The following is a 23,465-nucleotide window of genomic DNA, read 5'->3' as shown; positions in this document are numbered from 1 at the left end:
CAGGCATGGGGAACACATGCAAAAGTTACAGAGGTGGGAAATCAAATGCCCTGTACCTCAAGTGGGCCAATTTGGCTGTGATTGGGAGAGTGGGAGGGAAGTAATGGGAAATCAGACTGATTTCACATTTCACATTTCTGAAATACTCAAAGCATCGCCAACGCCTTTGTGTTAGCCAAAAGCAAAGCTGTCTTTGCTGTGCCTGAAACTCCATATGGTGGTCATTTTTAGCTTGTGTTAACTCATCTCTCCAGGGTTCCCAAGTTCTCCCACCCCCAGATGATACACTTGATGTCAGCAGGTTTCTGTGAATTGTGTGCACTCTCCCCTGATTTCCCATTCTTCTTTGTGGCAGATTCCAATGAACTGCCTGGCTTCCTAGGTCCTACTCTGCATTCCATCTTTCCAACAGGCGATTGTTCTCCATTCCCATCCCAATGATCATAGCTGAGGCTGGGGACTGCTGGGAAATGGGTTTCCCTCATCATAGGCTGGGGCAGGCAGCTTTTTTCTTCTCTTGACTAGGCTACATTCAACCTCAAAATCCTCAGGGGAAGGTTTCCACTGCCTTTAAAAAGAGCCCCTCCCTCTTTTATATACTCTAGATTACAGGCTTGCAATGTTTGAATCCTGTTCTATAATTTCCTTAAGAGCCGCTAAAAATGCTCAACTCTGTGTTCTGACAAACTTTTCCAAGGACGGCCTTTTGCCTCTAAGAAGGCATTCTTGCTTCCCTCTAAGCAATTCTGACATTTCAAGGGATTTCACAGTCCTGGAGGCTGAGCAATTCAATGCAATCCCAACATTATTAAATTGATCATTTTATATTGATTAATACAAATAATATGAAGCACCCACTATATGCTGGGGATACAAGCCCATTCCTGCCCTAAGTCAAATTCTTATCCTGTTAATTGTCAGAAATGACAAATTCCAACATCCTTTTCTCAAGCAAGAAGACTCCAGCTCAGAGGCAATGCATCCAAAGAGCATCCTGATGAATAAGTTGCTACATTTTACCTTTTATAATTTCCTCACCTGTTTTCCATCCTTTCAAAATTATCAAGAATACTTGGACTTCCTCCTATTTCTTTGATTCATATTCTGAATTACAAATTTGAGTTAAAAGGGACCTAAGATATCAGCTGGTCTAACCCTTCATGTTACAGAGGAGGAAACATGAGGCCCAGAGGAGTGACTTACCCAAGGCCTCCCAGAAAGCAAATGACAGACTGGGATTTGAACCCACGACCTCTGATGAAATCCCATGCTTTCACTATGACTCTAGAGTAGGGAAGCATGGTTATGATATCCCCGAGAAAAGTTGAGAAAAATATAACCATTTCCTTTCTCTTAAGAAGCAGAAGACTATGGATATGGAATATTGCCTTTACTAATAAATATGGTTGTTGTGTTGGTCGATTTTGTTAAGTTGTATAGTTCTTTTTTTTTTCTGTTTTATTTCAGAACATGGTTCACCAGGTAGGAAATGAGAAAAGACATGTTCAAAAACGAACGTGATATAAAAAGAAAAAGTATAAATAAAAATAAGATTTTTTTTAAAGACATAGGGCTTTCTATAAATACATTTCATTAATCAATCAATAAACATTAAGTACCTATTAGGTGCCAGCACAGGGGGATATAGAAATAGACAAAAGACAGTCCCAACCCACGAGGAGCTTACAACCTAAATTATTAACATGTAAAACATTCACAGAACAAGGTAAGTGCAGCTCAATTGGGAAATGACTGAACAGGCTGTGGCATATGAACGGGATGAGATATAATGATGTGGTTAGAAAGAATGAATGTGAGGAATTCAGAGAAACATGGGAAGACTTTTATGAACAGACACCGAGAGAAACAGAGAGAAGCAGAGAAAGCAATATAAATTACTCCAATCACGTAAACGAAAAGAATGCTAAGGATGCTGAACTCTGGGAACCAGCACAACCAATTTCGGAATTCAAGTCCACACAATGAAACATGGAGACTTCTTTAAACAAAGTTGGACCCCCATAGGGGAAGAGTATTGCCAACAATGCAGCCATGCTTGTTGTATTGGGTTTTGTTTAACTACTCTTCTCCCAAGCATGGCATATTTGTCATTCTTTTTGGTGAGCAGCTTGAATTAGATGCCAAATAAAGTAATAATAACTACCATTTTTATGTAGTGCTTTAGGGTTTTCAAAGTACTAGATAAATGTGATCTCCTTTGATCTTCTCAACAACCCTGGGAAGTAGTTTCTATTAGGAGCCTCATTTTACAGATGGGGAAACAAAGACAAATAGAAGTTAAGTGACTGACCCAGGGTCACACTCACAGTTAATAAAAGTCTGAGAAAGGTCATCCTGACTCCAAGGCCAGAAGTCTATCCACTCTGCTAACACATGGCCAAATGCTATGATTCTTTTGTTAAAAGGGAGTGTTCAATCATTGGGTGGGGGTAGGAGAGATTGTCTAAAAGTAACTATGATACAAAAACAGATAACATCAATAAAACTTGTGGGATTTTCAAAAAACAAAACATTCTTAAGCAGTCATCTACCAAAAAATAAGCATTTATTCAGTATGTACTCTGTGCCAGGGCTAAGTCACACTAACATTTATATTTTTGATCAAATACAAATGCAGGCATACATACACACATGCACCATTGTATGCATGACATTACTAAGTAAGGTAGTAAGAAAATGTTTTTTAATGAAAATATTAACAACAGTCACAAAACTATTGAAAATGAATATTGCAGAACTGTAAGTAAGGGACAAGCTTGGTCCCAAAGAAGAAATAGGAAACAACACCTCCCCTTCCTCCTATGCAGAGATGCGGGTGGAGAAAGATCTATAGATGTAGAATATTTCAGAGAATATCAGATTTTTTCAATGTATTTTTCAGTTTTGCTTAATTTTTTTCTCTTTAAAAATTGTTATGAGGGATGTCTCTGAGAGGGACAGATAAAGGAAAGGATAAAAAGGTAGATATAAAGGCCAGATATATCAATAAAATCTATTTTTTTAAAAAGATTAGTTCTCCACATACCTACAGAACCAATACCATGGTCTTCCTCATTCACTGAGAGGTCATGAGTAGACCAGAATGCTTACACAGCACTGTAGCAAATTATCACTCAAAGCATTCTTAAATATAGAAGTAGATAATTCTAGTTGTTGATTTCTGTTCTTTCCAGCCAAAACAAATTGCTTTACCTTGCCAGAGGCAGTAAGACAAGATAATTAAGAATCATACAGTATTATTTCCCCAGAGGTCCATTCATGATCACTTCAAGTAACATTTATGGGAGCAGCATGATCATATTAGGCAGCCTCAATCTTGTCTCAAAGGTTTTTCTGCCCAGTAGTGAAACCCTATGACCAGACCAATGACCACCACAAACTGAGTATCACTTTAGTCAAGGCCAAAGATAAGGCCATTCAGATGGGGCAGCTAGTAACAAGATAATGTTTATTTTCACCAGGTCCAATATCATCCTAGAAACTCTCCCCATATCCCCACAGAGAATTGTGATATTCCAAAATTCAAGAACAAACCAGAGTGACAACATGGTAGAGATTACAAAAACAACTGAAAAAGTATTATTTGCAGGTGTTGCAAAACCAAAACATAATAACATGGCGGGAGTCCCAAAAATATGCCAAAAGGTACTCATATTTCAGGTGTGGCAAAAACAGTCAAAGGGTAGTAACATGGAGGGTATCACAAAAAAAAAACCCAAAGGGTTTGGCATCACAAAAACAAGTAGGATGACAAGATGGTAGACATTGCCAAAATAAACCAAAGGGTCACAATATAGTGAATATTGCCAAAACAAACTAAAAGTATTAACATTTCATGGGTTATAAAAACAATGTTTAGTAACATGGTGGGCATTCCAAAAACAAACCAACATATTAATACTGTGGGCATCATAAAAGCAAGACAAAAGGCAACTATATGGCAAGCATCACCAAAACAAACTTGAAACTAAAGGATAATAATATGGTGGATATCCCCAAGACAAATCGAACAATGACAACATGATGGACATTCCAAGAATAAATCAAAGGATATTAATACTGTAGGCATTGCAAAAGCAAGTCAAAGGATATTAATACTTTGGGAATTTCAAAAACAAACCAACCCTCGAAACAAACCACAGGGTGGCAACACGGTGGACATTGTAAAAAAAGGAAAAGGAAAAGGAAACAACCAAACAGTATCAATACTTTGGTAATTACAAAAACAAACCATACTCCAAAGGGTGACAACATGGTAGGCATTGGAAAACAAAAAAGAACAACCAAAGGGCATTAATACTTTGGGAATTGCAAAAACAAACCAAACTAAAGGGTGACAACATGGTAGACATTATGAAAAAAGCAGCCAAAAGACATTAATACTTTGGGAACTGCAAAACGAACCTATCCTCAAAACAAATGACAGAGTGACAACATGGTGGACATTGTTAAAGAAAAACAACCAAATACTATTAATACTTTGGGAATTACAAAATCAAACCAAACTAAAGGGTAACCATATGGTGGACATTATAAAAAAAACAACCAAAAAATAACCAAAGGGCATTAATACTTTGGGAACTGCAAAAACAAAACATTCCTCAAACAAACAACAGACTGATAACATGGTGGACATTGTAAAAAAAAACAACCAAATAGTATTAATACTTTGGGAATTACAAAATCAAACCAAACTAAAGGGTGACCATATGGTGGACATTATAAAAAAACAACCAAAAAACAACCAAAGGGTATTAATACTTTGAGTGTTGCAAAATCAAACCTATCCTCAAAACAAACAACAGGCTGACAACATGGTGAACATTGTGAAAAACCAACCATACAGTATTTATACTTTGGGAATTAGAAAAAACAAAGGGAAACAACATAGCAGGCATAGTATAAACAAAAACAAAAAAACAACCAAACGGTATTAATACTTTGGGTATTGCAAAAACAAATGAACAAACCAATCAATTCTCAAAACAAACCAAAGGTTGACAACTCAATGGGTACTGTTCTAAAACTCACCAGGGTGTGTGTGAGCCGGATGGTGATCAGAGGGGATCCTGACAAGTTCTGGGACAGCACTGGTGGTGGTTCTACCTTCAGAGAAATAAGGTAACTGGTAGCTAGTATCAGGTGCTTTTTGTAGTTGGCTGCCTCAATAATCCTTGGAAGTAAATGGAAATAAATGGAAAATTATTACAAACTGAACAAAGGGTAACCGTGAAAGAAGAGGCAGGTAGCTGGAAGCCACTTTGAGTATTCACATTAGATTTCAACTGCGTATAGGGAACATCAGCATAAGCTTGGGCAAGCTCTTTTTTGTGAGCTTCAATGTTCTCATCTATATAATAAAAAGGTTAAACTAAATGGTCCCTTTGATCTCTTCCAGCTCTAGACCTAAGATCATGTGAATGGCTTTATGTTTTTATACTAAGCTTTGCAATTTTCAAACAAAATGCATCTCCACCCAAGACTTAAATTCCTAAATGAATATGGAATGCAGGCTTATTGAGAGAAGGAATTAATTTTTGTTGTATTCTTAGTACCTATCTAGTATAGTCAATAAAACTAGTAGATTCTTGATAATCAATCTGATAGAACGTAAACTTATTGAGATCAGAAACTATTTCTTTTCTTTCTTCTTTCTTTCTCTTTCTTTCCTTTCTTTCTCCTTTTCTCTCTCTTTTTTCCTTCCTTTCTTTCTTCCTCTCTTTCTCTTTTTTTCTCTTTCTTTCTTTCTTTCTTTCTTTCTTTCTTTCTTTCTTTCTTTCTTTCTTTCTTTCCTTCTTTCTGGTTTTGTAACTCCAGGGTCTGGCATAAATGTTAGGTACTTAATAAATGGGCAGCTAGGTAGCACCATAATACACAGAGCACTGGACCTGGGATCAGGAAGACTCATCTTCCTGAGTTCAAGTCTGGCCTCAGACACTTACTAGCTGCGTGGCTCTGGCAAGTCACTTAACCCCTGTTTGCATCAATTTCCTTATCTGTAAAATGAGTTCAAGAAGGAAATGGCAAACCATTCCAATATCTTTGCCAAGAAAACCCCAGAGGGGTTCATGAGGAATCAGACGTGATGGAAAAAATGACTAAACAAAAGCAAACTTAATAAATGCTTGTTGATTGATTGAACAAATTAATCCAGTACTAATTAAATACCTACTATGTGCTGTGTTGGGCATTAGGGATACAAAACTAAAACAGTCCCTGTCCTCAATAAGTTTACATTCTATTGGAGTTATATTTTATCTTTTATATAAAACAAAGGCTTATTTAGTTGAATTAAATTGAATGAAGCTACTAACCCAAAGGAGCTTAGCTTGATCAACATTAATCCTGACTCTCCTGAGGGGAAGAGAAATTGTATTGATGGATTAATTTCCTGTACCTGAATGATACCCAAGCTCTCAGGTGAATCTCATAGATGGCACAGTGGATAGAGTACTGTACCTGGATACAGGAAGACCTGAATTCAATCACACCCACTTAGCAGTCTCCTGTCCTGGGTTACATGAAGATCAAATGAGATCATACAATGCCTGGGACATAGTAGGTGCTTTTTTTTGATGTCCAGTCATTTCAGTTGTGTGTATCCAATGCTACCTGACCCCATTTGGGGTTTTCTTGGCAAAGATACTGGAGTAGTTTGTCATTTCCTTCTCCAGCTCATTTTAGAGATGACAAAACTGAGGCAAACAGGGTAAAGTGACTTGCCCAGGGTCACCCAGCTAGTAAGTGTCTGAGGTCAGATTTGAACTCAAGAATATGAGTCTTCCTGACTCTAGTCCTGGCACTCTACGCGCTGCACCAACCATACCAGGTGCTTAATAAATGCTTATTCTCTTGTTCAATTTAAAATTTGCTAAGCACGTATTATAATAACAGTAGCTAACATTTATATAGCACTTGCCATATGCCAGGCATTGTGCTAAGCACTATCCAACTACTATCTCATTTGATCTCCACAACAGCCCTGGGAGGTCGTTTTTATTTATCATCTCCACTCACAGTTGAGAAAACTGAAACCCAGAGAGATCAGGTGACTTGCCCAGCATCACCCAGTAGGATTTGAACTCAGGTGTTCCGAACCCCAAGTCCCACATTCTATCCACTGTGCCTACCATCTGGCTGCCTCTATTGCTGTGGTTCCTCTAACTCCCTTCCAGACTACAGATTTGCCATTGCCCTACATACAGTCTCAAATTCTCCCTAGCTTGAGATGTCTTGTGTAAACATATCACAGCAGATGTCATTAAACCATTACCAGGTTTTTCCCATTCACTCTGCTTCGTGGGTATTCAGTCCCTGCTGACCCCAGGAGTATTGAATCACTCATCCCATGGGGGATCAGTTTCCATTTTCACATTTCCCAGTTGTCTAATTGATATGGTGCTCTTTGTTTCCAGGCAGCATTGAACTATGGGAATCCTGCTGGATTCAGACTGAGATCTGGGATCAAATATCATCTTTGACATTTCTATCCATATGATCTTGAGTAAACTGCTTCTAACAACTCAGTTTTCTCACTTGTAAAATGATAGTAAAGGATGGAGATTATGAATTCTTCCTCCTCATTGGCAATCTGAGGTCCCAAACAACACATAGTTGATTGGCCTACCAGGGTTCCATCTCCCAGTGACAGGGATCATTTGGGGGCACTTGTTCCTGTATCTCCTTCCTAGAAAATGCTATAGCTCTACCTCCCTCCTCTAGACATTTTCTGCATTTTTTCATTCCAACCTTTCTTGACCAGGTTCAACATCTCTTTCTGGGTTGACCACACACAGTGAAGTACTTAGCACAGAGCCCAGCACATAGGAAATATTTAATCAATGTTTGTTCCCTTTCATTCCCTTCTCCTCCTCCCCATTCATACTCTCTTTTGTTGTTGTTCAGTCACGTCTGACTCTGTGACACCATTTGAGGTTTTCTTGGCAAAGATACTGGAGGACTTTGCCATTTCCTTCTCTAGCTCATTTTATAGATGAGAAAACTGAGGCAAACAGGGTAAAGTGACTTGCCCAGGGTCACACAGCAAATAAGTGTCTCAGGCTGGATTTGAATTCAGGCCTTCCTGATTCCAGGTCTGGCATTCCATCCACTACAACCCCTAGCTGCCCACACTGTTTCTACTTGGGCCTTATACAGAACTATTATTGTGATGTTTCTAGCCCCTAGGGACTGTGAGTATCCTATTTTATTCCCCAATGATTTTGCCGAACATATGGATACATGCATACATTTCACCTAATATAGTCCTGGCATCCAGCTCATGATATACGTGTGCCCCACACCCGTCCTCCCTGTCCTTCATATAAAACAGTCACTTGTGTTTGTTTCCTTAAGAAGGAACAGGTCTGAGAAGCATGCTGGAGTTGTAAATACGAAACATTCTCAATAAAAATCTCCATAAAGGAAAAACACCCTCTCATCATTTATCGTGCCGGGAAGATGCCTTTGATGAGACACCGCCAAGTGCACAGGCTTCAAGGGGAGTGCTGTGCATCTTTAGACAAACATTACCCAGAATCATGTCAAAGCCCCAAAGGACTGAAGGACAACGGAGGGCCGCTTTGTCCTAGATGAACCAGACTCTATTGCAGCGCTATTAAGCCCTTTCTGAGCCTAAGATCCTTTAGAGAAATGCATAAAACAATAAGAATCTATGAAAACAATGAGCAGAATAGGGTAGAGATAGGGATTGGTGATTTCATTGCTATAGGGAACTCCCAGGGGAGGAAATGCTCTCTACTAAATGCAAGTTGGTCCTTTCTCTGAAATGTGTAGTCTTAAAGAGCTGCCTGGGTACTGAGATGTTCAAGTGACATAGACAGCATGCATCAGAGATGGTTCTTGAATTTTAAAGGCAGATCAACAGCCACTGAGAAAGAAAACCTGTCCTAGTCTTAGATTAATGCCATGGGAAGCTAATCTCGGACCTCTGATCTCTGGACAAAAGTATCACCTCCCAACGTTATCCGGAGAGTTCTTAGTCTTAGACTAATGCCACGGGAAGCTAACCTCAGACCTCTGATCTCTGGACAAAAGTATCACCTCCCAATGTTATCCGGAGAGTTCTCAGTTTAGTGTGTGCTGCACCAGAGGAGCTGCGAGATTCTGTCATCTTTATAATTAGTATTGAAAGAACTGGTGGCTGTTTAGCCTGGAAAAGTGGACTTGTAGCCATCCATGGAAGCTTAGGCTAGCCCTTTGGAACAGCTGAGACTCAGTCTCCTTGATTGTAAAATGGAGGCAGTTAGACAAGACAGCTTCTAAACTCCCTTCCAGCTCTAAATGTACAAACTTGAGACTTGGGAAGAACAGGAAAACAATTTTTAAGCATTCACAGCCAAGGAAAGCAGGACTCAAAAATGCTAATATAATTTGTATACGCTCACACAAGAGCCAAATAACAAAGGTAGAATCTCTCTCCTCCAGGGCCAAACATTCACAGTTCCCTCAGTGGAGGTACTCAGGCAGAGGCTGGAGGATCACTTGTCAGAGGATGTCACAGAGCCGGGTTTGTCCAAGCCTCGGTAGGACGTGATGGCCTCTGGGGTCTTCTACAAAGCTAAGGCTCTATGATTCTGTCTTCAGTTCCTTGGGGCAGCTGGAGTTATTAAAGGGAATGACACAGAAAGCAGCTTACTGACTGTTTTATGGGCCCAAAGCTCTAAAACATGTTTTTATAGCTCAGTGAAATTAGAATTAGATGACATATGACATGAAATAGACCTGTTTTCTCAAATCAGGTGAATTCCATTTTTTTTAAAATAGACAAGTCATTTTCAGATTACTCCTTCAGAGTCTCTTTATTTTGAGGATGAACTGAATCTTCAGAACAACTTTTTCTGGCCATCCCTTCCCTATTATAAATCTCTCAGTCTCCCGACATAGTGCCTGGCACAGAGTAAGCTGTTAATAAATGTCTGTTGATTGATTGATTCCCACAAGTGTTAGGGACCACCTACCAAAGTGTTCTGGGAAAGCTTTCTCTGCTCCTCACCCCAAATGCCTTTTTTTCAACCTCTCTTTGCTGCCTGAAATCCCACAATTTGGATTTCATTTCTTTGTCATAGGGTTGTTCAAAGAAGTAGCACTTTCAGAATAGAGTGCTAAGTAGGGGGTTAGTAAGACAAGAGTTTGAGTCCTACTCCTGAGGTCCACTTGGTCCTCTTTGAGAACGAAGGGCGAACAGCAACAGCAGATAAGGTTTACTAGTGATGTGGACCTGAGTAAATGACTTAACTTGTCAGCATTTATTAAGCACCTGATAGAAACTCTGGGTGTCTTCCCCTTCCAATTTGATTTTTTTTTCTGGACTGCATTAAAGAGGCCATTCTTTGACTCATTTTTTTACCTAGCCTTAATCACTGCATGGGTGTTGCCTCAGTCAAAGTGAAACCTGCCAAGAACCTTAGCTTTAATCTCAGGTCCTTCACTGCATCCTGGGCCATCTCCGGTTGTCTTGATATATATCTGGTTACTGTACTTAGATGGCTCTGGAGGAGAAAGTGAGGCTGGTGACTTTACATAGGCCTGCCTCTCTTAAATCCATTTCACTTGTATGTCATGGCATCACCTCCTGGTGTCATGGTCTTCTTTGAGAAGAAAGGGCAAACAGCAACGACAGCTATGTGTTAAGTACCGGTGATACAAAGAAATGGGACGGGGTGGAGAGAAGAAGTCTCTGCTCTCAAAGAACTCACAGTGTAATGGGGGAGAGAGCATGCAAACAACCATGAACAAGATCCATAAAAGATAAAATGAGCCAAGTCTGAGAAGGAAGGCACAAAAAGTAAGGAGAACTGAGAAAGACTTCTTGCCAAAGGTGGGGCTTTAGCTGAGACTTGAAGGAAGTGAGAGAAGTCATGATGCTTCTTCATCAGGGAAGGAGTTCGAGTCATGAAGGTCAACCAGTGACAAAAACTTAAGAGTCAAGAGGCGTAGTGGAATGCACCAGAAATGGCAAGGTCACTGGATGGCAAAGTACATAGACAAGAATAAGGTATAAGGACCCTGGAGAGGTGGGGACACGTCATGAAGGAGTTTGGTAGCCAAACAGAGGAGTTTCTGTTTGATCCTGGAGACAACAGGGAGCCACCAGAGTTTATTGAATGGGTAGTCGACATGGTAGACCTGAAGTTAAGGAAGGTCAATCTGACAGCTGAATGTTGGGAGTGGGGAGAGGCTTCGAGCAAAGAGGCTCACCAACAGCCTCTTGCAGTAGTTTGGGAGGGAGGGGAGGAGATCTATACCAGGATAGTGTGACCTATCCCAGCCTTGTTTCCTCATCGGTTAAATAAGGATGATAACAGCACCTACTTCTCAGGGTTGTCATTAAGGATCTGGGATAACTTTTACAAAGCACTTTGCAAACATGAAAGTATAAGTTGTTGTTGTTATTTGTAAAATGTGGCCAATCATACCTCTTGCCCCTATCTCAAAGTCTGTTGTGAAGATCAAATAATAATAATAATTATTATTATTATTATAGCTAGGTGGCACCACAGGGGATAGAGAACCTGGCCTGAAGTCAGGAAGACTCATCTTCATGAGTTCAAATCTGGCCTCAGACACGTAATAGCTGTGTGACCCTGGGAGAGTATTTTTGACCCTGTTTGCCTCAGTTTCCTCATCTGTGAAATGAGCTGGAGAAGGAAATGGCAAACCACTCCAGTGTCTTTGCCAAGAAAACCCCAAATGTGGTCATGAAGAGTCATACACTACTGAAATGACTGAACAATAACAAGCTGGAGGGACCTACTAGAGGTCTCTCCTCTACTTTTTGGTCACTGATGGCATAACATAGCCTAGGGTTACCTCCACATGACAATGAGGTCACAAAGAATAAGTGGAAGCCAATGAACACCCCTGCTATTGCCAGGCACTGTGCTAAGCACTTTACAAATGCTATATTACAGCTACCTGGGAGGTATTTTATTATTATATAGCAAAATTATAATATAATATTAATATAGTAATTATTTCTATTTATGTATAATTATATAATATGGTATAATTGTATAATAATTATATCATCATTATCTCCATTTTACAGATGAGGAAAATGAGGCAAATAGAAGTTAAGTGATTTGCCCAGTGTGACACAGCTGGTAGGTGTCCAAGGTCAAATTTGAACTCAGATCTTCCTGACTCCAGGCCTAGCACTCTGTGATTTGGGCCACCTTCCAGACAGTAGAAATATTTGTGTGTTTGTATACACACAAGCATACATTTATGCATATACATGGAGAGAGAAGACTTTAGTCTTCCACATATTTTCAAGCAGAATATATACAGCACTTGCTATCATTCAGTTTTCCCTAGGAGAACTTTAATGCTATCAGTGGTGTCTAAGTTAGTGAAAATGAGTCCTGCACATCCTTTTCAAATTCACACAACTAATAAACGTCTGAATTTGAACTCAGGAAGAGGAGCCTTGCTGACTCCAGGTCCAGAGCTCTATCCAATGCACCACCTAGCTTCCCTAGTATTTATTAAGCACCTACTATGTGCCACTTTGTGATGGACTCTGAAATACAGAGAGGTAATAACATGGCTTCTGATCAATCAACAAGAAAAATAACCAGACTCAGGAACATCATTGGTAGTTTTTGCACTCAGTAAGTCAACAAGCATCTAATAAATGACTACTGTGTCAGGTAGTCAACTAGAATTTATGAAGTACCTTCTAAATACCAGGTAATGGGATAAATTCTGAGGAACCAAAGAAGACAAAAACCAGCCCCTTCCCCCCAGGAGCTTACATTCTATTTTTTTTATTTTGGAGGGGGGAAGGATGGGCAATTGGGGTTAAGGGAATTGCCCAAGGTCACATAGCTAGTAAGTGGTAAGTGTCTCAGGCCAGAACCAAATGTTGAGACAGAGGCTGGGTAGTGGAGGAGCTCACCTGGGATAAGGACTGGCAAAGCTCCAGTGACTCCACCCTAGTTATGGCTCTGCCCAAAGAGACTTTAGTCCAAGAAGGGGATTAGATGAGAAAGCATCTCCTCCAGGAGCTTCTGAAAATCTAATGCAACAATTAGAACATGCACCCTGGTGAGGAAGCTGAAGGAAAGCCAGACGTGATAGATAGGCTTCTACCCTTCCAATTACATAGAAGCAACCATCTCAGGCACCTGGAAAACTGGGAGTATTATATAAAAGGCAAATAATTAGAATAATAACCTCAGGAGCTGACAATAGATGCAGCTATGGGAACGCTGAGGTCCAAGTTAGAAATTCATGTTAAAGAATCCTTCTGCAAAGATCCTTCTACAAAGGGAAACAATGTGGGAGAGTAGACATCATTCTGGCTCTGGCCTCAGAGACTTTGGTTCAAATTCTATCTCTGAAGTTTACTGCCTGTGTGACCCAGGGCAAGTCACCTAACATCCCTGGCCTCAGTTTCCTTATATGTAAAATGAAAGGATTGGGCTTCAGATGACCTCTGAGGAGTCCCTCAGAGACTCAATATCTGTAATCTTATGACCCAACTACACAACTCAAGACCCCAGAAAGTGTGTTTAGGAAGAAAAGACACTAAAATATTGCCCTTTCGTGAATATAGTTGTCAGTGACCATGAAGGCCATTAATTCTAAGCATACCTTGGCATAAATTCCCCATCCCGGACTCAAAGGCAACCTCCTCCATGAAGCCTTCTGTGATTTCCTCCCAGTGTGCAATGTCCTTTCCTCAACCCTCTCACAGCACTTTAATTTGCAGCTTCCAAATGTAATTATTATGCAATTTGATTCAATTCAATTCAACAGACATTAATTGTTTACTTTCTGCAAGGCCCCATGCTAGGCACTAAGACAAAAATTAAATACTCCCTATCCTCAAGGAATTTATATTCCTACTGAAAGAAGTCAGTAGGTACACAGATAAACAAATCCTATATGTACAGGATTAGACAAAATTATTCTAAGAGGGAGAGAGGATTAACAATGAGGAAATTAGGAAAGGGGGGCATGTGTACACACAAGGTCCCTGAAGGGAGGGAGACACTGTATCTTATCTAAACTTTGTATCTCCCCTAAGTCTAGTACAGGGCTCTGAACAAAGTAGGCACTTGATAAATTTCTGATAAATAAGTCCTTTTGAAGATCCATAGTGAGAATGAGTCCAACATACTTCCTGAAAGGGAGAGCAGCCCACTTTGGAACAGCTCTAATTGGTGGAAAGTTTTCTGAGGCTCTTTTTTGTTTGTTTGTTTTATTTTTTCCCATATGATGAGCTGAAATCCACCTCTTTGAAAAGTGACTGGTTCCCATGGTAGGGCTCCCACGGGAAACACATAATAGCATGCTTTCCTTCTGCCACCAATTACACAGGCTCAGAGTCATCCTGGCATGCCTATTCACACTCCATATACCCAATCAGTTGCCAGATCTTGCCATTTCGATCTTCACAATGCCTTTCCCATACGTCCCCTTCTCTCCACTCACACAGCCACCACCATGGTCAGGCTCTTATCCATCCCTTCTTGCCTGTATTATTATAATAGTCTCCTAACTGGTCTCCCTGACTTGTTTCTTCCCCCTTCAACCCATGCTGCACACAGTCACCAAAGAGATTTTCCTAGAACATGTCAAACTTCTCACCTGTTTTAATAAACTCCACTGACCCCTGACTACTTGCAGGATCAAATATCATAAACTCCTCCATTTGCCGCTTTTAAAACTCTTCCCAATCTGGCCCTGTCCTACCTTTCCAACCTTATCACAGATAACTTGCCCCTGGACACTCAATAGCCAGTTTGTCAAAGTGAGCTTCTTGATATTCATCATACACAATACTTCATCTCCCATCTCCATTCCTTTACACTGACAGCCCCATGCCAAGAGTGCTCTCCCTCCTCAACTCCACCTCTTATTTTCTTTCAAGACTCAATTAAGCGTCAGCTTATATGTGAAGCCTTTTCTAATTCCCCCATCTGCTAGTGCCTTCCCTAGACAAGTTTACATTCTACCGCTTTTGGATATAGTCATTCAAGTGCATGTTAGTGCCTCCATTTTCTAATGAATAAGCTCTCTGAAGGCAGGGACAATATCACATCTGTTTTTATATCCCAGCACAGGGCTGGCACATTGTACCAGCCTAATAAATGCTCAGCAGTGGTATGATTGATGGTTCTGGCCCTAGTTCCCAAAACAGCTGATTGGTATGTGTTTGGGGAATGTGAAATAATTTAACATTAGCTTAATCAAAACTTAATTTTCAATTTGCTGTAGAAAAGGTCACTTTGCTTTCTAAAAGTCAAGTAGTTGGTAAATGCCCTCTACATTAGCCACTGTATGGTTTCCTATGGTTCTATTTCCCATCATTTGCAAAGATAGTTGAGAACTCATTGCAATTTTAATTCTCGAGGTCATCATTGCAGAATTAAGAGATCTCAGAGTGAAAGGCACCCAGAAGGCTATTCAGCCTCACCTCAGTACAAATTCTCACTGGCACATCCCCTACAAGTGACCACTCAATCTTTGTTTGAAGACCTCTAGTGAAGGAGAACCAAGTCTCACCATATTTTCTTTGATTATTCAGTGGTACTTATTTTGGGTGTTGCGTCTATAAAAAAGAAAATTTAGGAGGTCATCCATCATGTGTTAGAGTTCATAACATAGTTTGTTGGAAAGAACAGTGGCCAAGAATTCAGGGCACTTGGGCTCTAGTTCTGCCTTTTACGCTAATTCATTATGCAATCTTGGGCAAATCACCTAAATTCCCATGGACTCTGGTTTCTTAGATATATGTTGAACTATATATTTTCTCAAAGTCTTTTCAGCTCTATGACACTAAGAAAGATTCCAATGAGGAAAAATTAGGAGGCATCTTTTTTTTTAATGTGGTCGCACAGGGAGTTCTCTGACGGTCTCAGATCTAAATCAGGCATGTCAAAAAGTTGAAAAGAGAAACAAAAAACTAAGACTGGCCTAGAAGGTTTTGAATATTCATACACTCTTCATGTGCCTGTGAGGTACAAGGACATTTTAAAGATAAAACTCATGGAATGGAAGGAAAGGGGGAATACTTTTTGAAGATTTCCCAAGCATGCTTCAAATAGTTGGTCTTGGATTTCTCAATGAGAAGTGGCAACCCAAAGTTTAATGATATTCTCTTGTGGTATTCTGTTCTGTGTTATATACATCTCTATATCTATCATTCCATAAGGTACAGAGGAAAAAAAAGACATCAAAATATGCCCATGGACAAATCCTTTCCTTTCTCCAGGGTCAGATTTTCCTTATCTGAAAAAATGAGGGATGGAATAGGACAGGACTTGATGGTCCTTTCCATCTCAGATGTTCTCAGAGTCCGTGAATGTTTCAGAAGGCTTAGTTTCCAATCAGCCTAAGCTACTTAGACTCCCTTCCTTGCACTGACAAGGGGAAACACTTAGAAAGACTCCAACGAGAATTATGCTTTTCTGTGAACATCGTGGACTATTTGCTAAAACCCAGGTGTGGTCTCTGGAGCCAAGACAGATAATCTGGCCTATTTGTAGAAGTAGCATAATCTTCCACATTTCCTGCAAAGAATGCAAATGGGGTTTTATTGTAATACTAGAAACAGATTCAGTCCTGACTATTTTAGCCCATAAAAGTTAGTTTCTCATAAATTCATGCACATTGTGGTGTCACATATGATTATATTGTCCTAGTGATCTTAATACGTGATAATAATATAATAACAACTGGCATATTTATAATACTTTACATATGTTATCTCACTGAAGCCTCACAACACCCTTGGGAGGTAGGTGCTTCTATGATTCCCATTTTACAGAGAAGAAAACTGAGCCTGGGAGTGGCTAAGCGACCGACCAGGATTCAGACCTAGATTTTCCCAACTCCAAGCTTTGCGCCACTCTGTGCCATCTCATATAACTCACAACTAGAGAGGAAGTGTTGTACAGTGCTTTGACATGGAGTCAGGAAACTGAACTTTGAACCTCTCTTGTTTGTGACCAGCTGTTGACATGTTGTCTCCCCTATTCATTTATGAGTTCCTTGAGAGTAGGAACTATTTTTTTACCTCTTTGTATTCCCAGCACTTAGCACAATGCCTTGTACATATCAGGCACTTAACAAATGTCTTTACTGACTGGTAGGAAAGTCACTCAAATTCCCACAGTCTCAGTTCCTTCCTCTATGACATGGAGATAATGGTATTCATCTTACATTCCTCATGGGGTTATTGTACAAAAAGAACTTTGCAGACCTTAAAACACTCTGGAAATGGAACTTATTTGTTATTCGTATTAATATTGTTAACAATATTAGCAGTAATATTAATACTGATAACAATAAATGTCCTCTATAAGTTCTCCTAAGACAAAGACGGAGATGAATGCGATTTCTCATTTCTTTTTTTTTTGTTCAGAGAAGCTTTTCTCAGACCTTTGGACAGGGTCATCTGGTTTTTGTTTGTTTTGGGGGAGGGTTTTTTTGGTTTTTGGAGTGGGGAAGGCAGGGCAATGGAGTTGAGTGACTTGCCCAAGGTCACATGGCTAGTAAGTGTTAAGTGTCTAAGGCCGGATTTGAGCTCAGGTCCTTCTGACTCGAGAGCCAGTGCTCTATTCACTACACCACCTAGCCACCCCCAGGGTCATCTGTATGAAAAAATCTTCTATCTCAATTCTTGCACCATCCCTCTGATGCTCTGGAAGAATGAACTAAGTAGATATTCAAATATTCCTCACGCTTCTCCCTCTCCCAGTTTCTGAAATGGAAACCTGTATGCCCCAGTATTGAACCAGCCTTGGCTTGAGGGAGAAATAAGATCGATAAGGCTGCTGGGCTCTTCACTATCCAAATCAGCTGCTTCTAGATTTATAGTCATATTTTTGTCTCATTGCCGACAAGAAAAAGCACAGGAGAGTGGATAAAGCCTTGAGCTTGGAACCAAGAAGGATTGGATTCAAATCCTGCCTCTGGCTAATTAGCTGTGTGTCCTTGGGCAAGCCCATAACCTCTAAATTCTTGGGGCCACTCCCTAGGACTTATCTGAGGTCCTTTCCAGCTCTAGATTAACTTCTCCCTACCAAGTCATAGATGAACAGTGGTATGAATCAGTAGAGAGAGTTCCTGACAACAAGAGATCCTCATACTTGAGAAATAGCATGTTTGGATGCCTCCCACAAAAAAAAATCAGCATGATGTACTAGACAAATAAAGATAGCAAAGACAACCCAAATGTTCTCTTGATATTAGAGGGATTCCAGAGTCATGTCAAGTCAGCTGTTATAACTGATGGTTCAGTTTTCAGTGTGGGCATTTTCACCTTGGAAATTGATAAATGACACTAATTGGGGCTCAATTTATTGTTTTGCTAATTGTCTAGATGTAAGAAAGTGTGCAGGTTAAATTAAAAATGTGTCTGGTGTACTTTTTTTCAGAGCTTATTGTTAAACGTTTACCAGCCCATTGCTGATATCCTCACAATGACCAGAGAAAGCAAAGGAGCCATAGTATATTGATTGGAGAATTTATGGGAGGACGTAGACAAGAGCTGTCCAAGATGGGGAGGCAATGGATAAGTTTTATATGGTTGTGCAATTAAAAGGAATGTCCTCAATGATATGGTCATACTGCAGTATACTTTGAATGGAGCATCCCCCACTTAACCAGTAAACATTTATTAATTACCTGCTATGTGACAGACACTGTGCTAGCAATGAGCATACAATGACAAAAAAGAAACAATATTTTCCATCAAGGAAATCTCATTGTTGCTGGTGTCCAGTGGAGATTAAATCAAGGCCACTCAATGTCATGGATGCCCTAACAGCAGTGCCACCTGGGAAAGGGATGCCTCTGGAGTTTCGAGTATCAGAATCATCAGTTTCTAGACATTAGTCCCCAATAGGGTGGCATCTAGATCTCAAGGTAGCACGTATCCTTCCTCTTCAGGCGGTTTAAAGGTTTTACACAGTTCTAGATAGGCAGCTTGCAAAGCCAGGGGGCCTAAATCAGTGTCTTGGTGCCTTTGAATCAGCAGGAAAGCCTTCCCCTGACCTGGATCTCTCCACTCACACCCGGAAACTCTCCTAGCAATTCTTGCTGGAGAGGCTAAGGACAAGGATACTTTCATAAAGAACAAGATGACGGATTAGAGGCTTGTGGTTACCCTATTATTACTTTATGGCTGTCAGAAAGGGTCCTAATTCCATTGCCTCCAACAGACGATAATAAATTATTCAGTCTGGCTCAAAGGCAAAATGTAATGATTTACACATAAGGCCTTGCACAATCCTCAGAGGACTGCAGTTTGTGTTTCATTTCTTTTCTTTTCTTTCAAAGCACTAAGATACTTACCTGCTCCTTTTAATCATCTCCCTGTCACTAACAGTGAAGCACAAGGCTTTGGGAGCCCAAATTATCCACAAGAAGTATGTACATGCCGCCTGTACCCTGATCCCCCTTTCCCCTCGGGCCACAGAAACACATTCCTGGAAGACTTACTTCGTGTCAGCAGGCTGGATGTTGTTGAAACAACGGTGCATTGTGTGGTAGAGGAGGCCAAGAATGGTAGTCCAAGCTGAGAAAGAACAAAGTGACCAAGAGTTAGCCTCTAAGGGGACAAATGGGCAGAAGGCATGACATGCACTGAAGTGGTCCCAGACTCATTAATTAAATAATTACATTAAATCATGAAGATGCACAAAGGAAGAATAGAGACCCTAGGAGAGCCTTGGGGATGGGCAGTGAATAGAGGTCGCGATCCAGACTGGTGACTCAGCACTGCGTAGAGCTCACTGGTGGAATTAATCACAGCCCTGTTACACTGGCCTGTCCAGGATAGTGTGTTGGCTGTGAGATCATTCAGGACACACCAGAGGACTGATCCTGACTTGCCCAGGGTCCCACAGCTAGTAATGGTCTGAGGCTAGCTGCCCTTGCAATCTTTAGCTGACTTGTAAAAGCTACCCCCCTCCGCTAAGAGAGAGGCAGAGAAAAAAAGAGACAGACAGACACACAGAGAGACACAGAGAGAGAGAGAGAGAATGTGTGTGTGAGTGTGCATGTATGCACCTAAATTTCTGTCTGTATGAGTTTTAATTTCTATTGTTTACTTGTTGTCTACATATGGAGTATGTATAGTTCTTCAAGCCTGTGAGCAAAGAAACAGATGCAAATTTTACAAGTAGCATCCAGCACACAAATATCCTTTATGGCTTTTGCTAGATTCCGATTCTTCCTTAATGTCACCCTTTGAAAAGTGAAGTAATATCCTGCTGATGGTTTAGGAGAGGTCACTCAGAGGGACAAGCCCTCAATTGGCCCTGGGCATTTTATCTTCGCTTTGACTTGGGCCTCATGCTAAAGTTTTGGGAAGCAAGCCAGGTCCTTCATGTTATCATAAGTTCAATCCTCCATGTGGATAACTGTCTAAGAACAAGCTGCATACAGAACAGAAAATCAAAAGGGGCACGAGGAGGAAAGAAAAAAAAAGGAATCTTTCGCAAGCTATTTTTGGCATTTCTCAAAACCCATTTCCATATGATCTCAATTATTTCCCTTTCACAACACACGTGGCAGTCACAGGCTTGATCCCTGCCTCCTGGTTTAGGGAACTCAGCCATCAGAAAAATCAGGTAGGTGGCACATGGTGGGAAAACACCCTGATCACCATGGGGCCACGGTGCCCGTTAGCCTCCTTTATGGAGAGCAGAAGCTTGGCAAACAGCAATGATTCTGCCCTTTCTCTTCTTAGCTTCATCCCACTGACTGGATCTCTGTAGAGAAGCTTTAATACCTCCACATAATTGGGGCGGCCAGGTGGCTCAGTGAGTAAGAGCGCCAGCCCCAGCATCGGGAGACCTGGGATCAGTTCCGGCCTCAGATACTCAGCACCCACACAAAAATAACTGGCCGTGTAACCTTGAGCAAGTTACTTAACCCCGATTGCTTTAAAAAAAATTTTTTAATACCCCACATAATCTACAGAGTGCCTTTCAGATCTTAGAGAATGATGGCCATAGGAAGAATGGCAGACAGTGGAGAGGCTAGGGGGCCAAATGCAAATCAGGTGGCTCAGTTTGTCCTCTGAGAATTGCCAGGTATGGAACCTGGCACAACTTGTCTTTCTGAGTTTCAGTTTTGGCTTTTTGTTTTCATCTGTGGGTCAAAGGTCCTTCTCAGATCTAAATCAGATAGAGAACCTCAAAGCCAAGAAGATCTGAGTTCAAATCCCACCTCAGACGCATAATTGTATTATCTGACTTCTTATTGGTTTAGACCATTCTCTTGTAAGTGTCAGAGAAGGTACCGATGTGAATTGGAACATGAAGTGGAACTGGCAGTGGTACACCACTGAAGTCCCAATCGGCTCCCTATTCTTGTGATCCCATATAGCATAGAACACTCAAGCTGGAATCAGGAAGACCTGGTTTCATATTCTGTCTCTGATATATGCTAGCAGGTCTTACTACCTGTCTGAGCCTCACTCACTTTTCTCATCAGTAAAATGGCAATGATAATAAGGAAGCCAGGCAAACTAAGGGATGGAAGTGACTTTCCCAAGGTCACGCAGGTTGTAACTGACAAATCCTGGATTAAAACCAATGGCCTCAGACTCCCAAAGCAGCAGGTTTTCCACTATACTACATAAGCCAATTCTCCCTCATAAAGTAGACAGGGGCAGGATTATTTTTCACTCTCTTACTGAGAAGAAAACTGAGACAAAGAAATTAAGTGGCTTGACCAAGGTCACACAATTATTTACTGTTAGTTAACATGCAAGTTTTCTGATTCCTCATACCCTTTCCATGATAAAAGATGTGTCATCAAAAGGACCCCAACTGGCATTGGGAAAAAATAACATGTCATTAGAATTTTGATCATTCACAGAATTTTTCTTGGTTCTTGGAAGCAATTTCCCTGGAGGCCCAGGGAAGTTTGATGATGTATAGCCCTTTCCTTTCAGGTGAAGGCAAAGGGTAGAGATGGAGAGAGTCACTGAATCTGCCCAGTCATGGCCTTCCTCACATAGTCATGACTTACCTTTGCTATGGAAGGCCTCCCAAGGAATTTCAATGTAGCTCTGTCCCTGGGTGGGAAAGCGGTAGTGATGAGATGCCATCGTCTCTGGGGGCACTTTGGCCAACGAATACTCTGCAAGAGCAAACCAGCCAAGAGGAAGATAAAAATCAATAACCTTTACTGCCCGATTCCCCCATAAAGTAGAGTTTGCTCTTTCAACAGCTACTGTAAATCTCGATTGTAAAACCCCAGCTGTTTTGTGAGGAAATAGAATGATCTCCCTGGAGAGGATGATTACCTTTGGAAGATAACTCCTTTAAGGAAAAAAGATGTGGGGGAGACATTCTGAAGCAGGTCACTTAACAGTGTGCCTGTGGAAAACTAACTGGGGTGTCACAGAGACCCCAAAGTTATCACAACAGCCTTTGCTCTTAGGAGTCATTATAAAGTTCAGAATGGACCATTTGGGATGCCACAGAAGACAATTTGCACCATCCCACAGGCAGCTTATGGAAAATTCATAGCATCTGCTCCTTTCTGGGCTCCCAGAGAGACCAGAATAAGAGATAAGGGGACAATAAAATACAGGAGATAGGGGGGGCATCATTTACTCATCAGCCACATAAATAACTGCATTAATATAAAAACATTGAAAGACAGACAGCTATTGAAACTAAGTCATGAAACAATTAACCTCAGGTTATACCAGTTATCCCTGGTCATAAGAAGAGGGGCCTGAGACAGAATGTCCCTATCTAGGGAGATAAAGATCTTTAGAATAGAAAGGCAATAGTGTCTCTGGTTTTACTTGAATATTCCTTTAGAAAAAGAGATTGCCACTGAACAGTTCCAGCTGATTCTATGAAATCTTGTTCTTGACTCTTTTATTCTCAATTCCTTTATCCATCTCCAGGCACTGCTGCTTCTATTCTCTTGATCTGAATGGAGAACGTGGCTTCAATTAAGTGATTTCAGCTTCCAGCTCTGCAGGAAAATGCTGACATGGGCCTGTTCATGCACCACTGAGTCGAATACATCTGTCCTGCTTCTAGCCGTGTTTCCACAGAGCATCATTTCATACACAACAAGATAGCTTCAGAAAGTCTCCTGTAGGTACCTAATTGTGTGCCATTGTGGTTTGCAGGTAATGCTTGATTCTCAAAGGGCTAAGCAAGCTGGTGGCATGATCTGGTTCTAGTGGGCGCTATCCAAGCTGAAAAGATTTGGACCTAGAAATAGACTGTTTAGCTAAATTTGGACCGGTCCATTGTCCAAACATGGACCCCGGGGCCACGAAGGTGTCAGCTTCTGTTGTAACTTCTGTTGACCAAGATGTCCAAGGGGCAAGAGCTACATGAATACAGATGGCATTAGCAACTAGAATACCGGGCCTAGAGTCAGAAAGAGTCCTCTTACAAAGCTCAAATCCAGCCTCAGACACTTAC

The 23,465-nt window shown here is 40.8% G+C and overlaps 1 protein-coding gene across 2 annotated transcripts in view; it reads right to left on the bottom strand.

Moving 5' to 3' along the window:
- The window catches only part of LOC138170670 (adhesion G-protein coupled receptor D1-like), a 476,753-nt gene that overhangs the window by 396,360 nt on the left and 56,928 nt on the right, over positions 1-23,465 (bottom strand). For both annotated transcript variants that reach the window (XM_069100393.1, XM_069100969.1), the window contains 3 exons: positions 22,042-22,152; positions 19,501-19,576; positions 5,053-5,194 (listed from right to left, as the gene is read on the bottom strand). In XM_069100393.1, coding sequence (XP_068956494.1) covers positions 5,053-5,194; positions 19,501-19,576; positions 22,042-22,152 — 329 coding nt within the window. The remainder of the gene's footprint in view (positions 1-5,052; positions 5,195-19,500; positions 19,577-22,041; positions 22,153-23,465) is intronic.

The sequence above is a fragment of the Petaurus breviceps genome, unplaced genomic scaffold (genome assembly GCF_028583685.1).
Source record: "Petaurus breviceps papuanus isolate PSGF00001 unplaced genomic scaffold, PetGlider_PUasm1.0 100, whole genome shotgun sequence".
NCBI classification, from domain to species: Eukaryota; Metazoa; Chordata; class Mammalia; order Diprotodontia; family Petauridae; genus Petaurus; species Petaurus breviceps.
The sequence above is the reverse complement of the archived record's forward strand: the minus strand, read 5'-3'. Positions and strand labels throughout refer to the sequence as shown.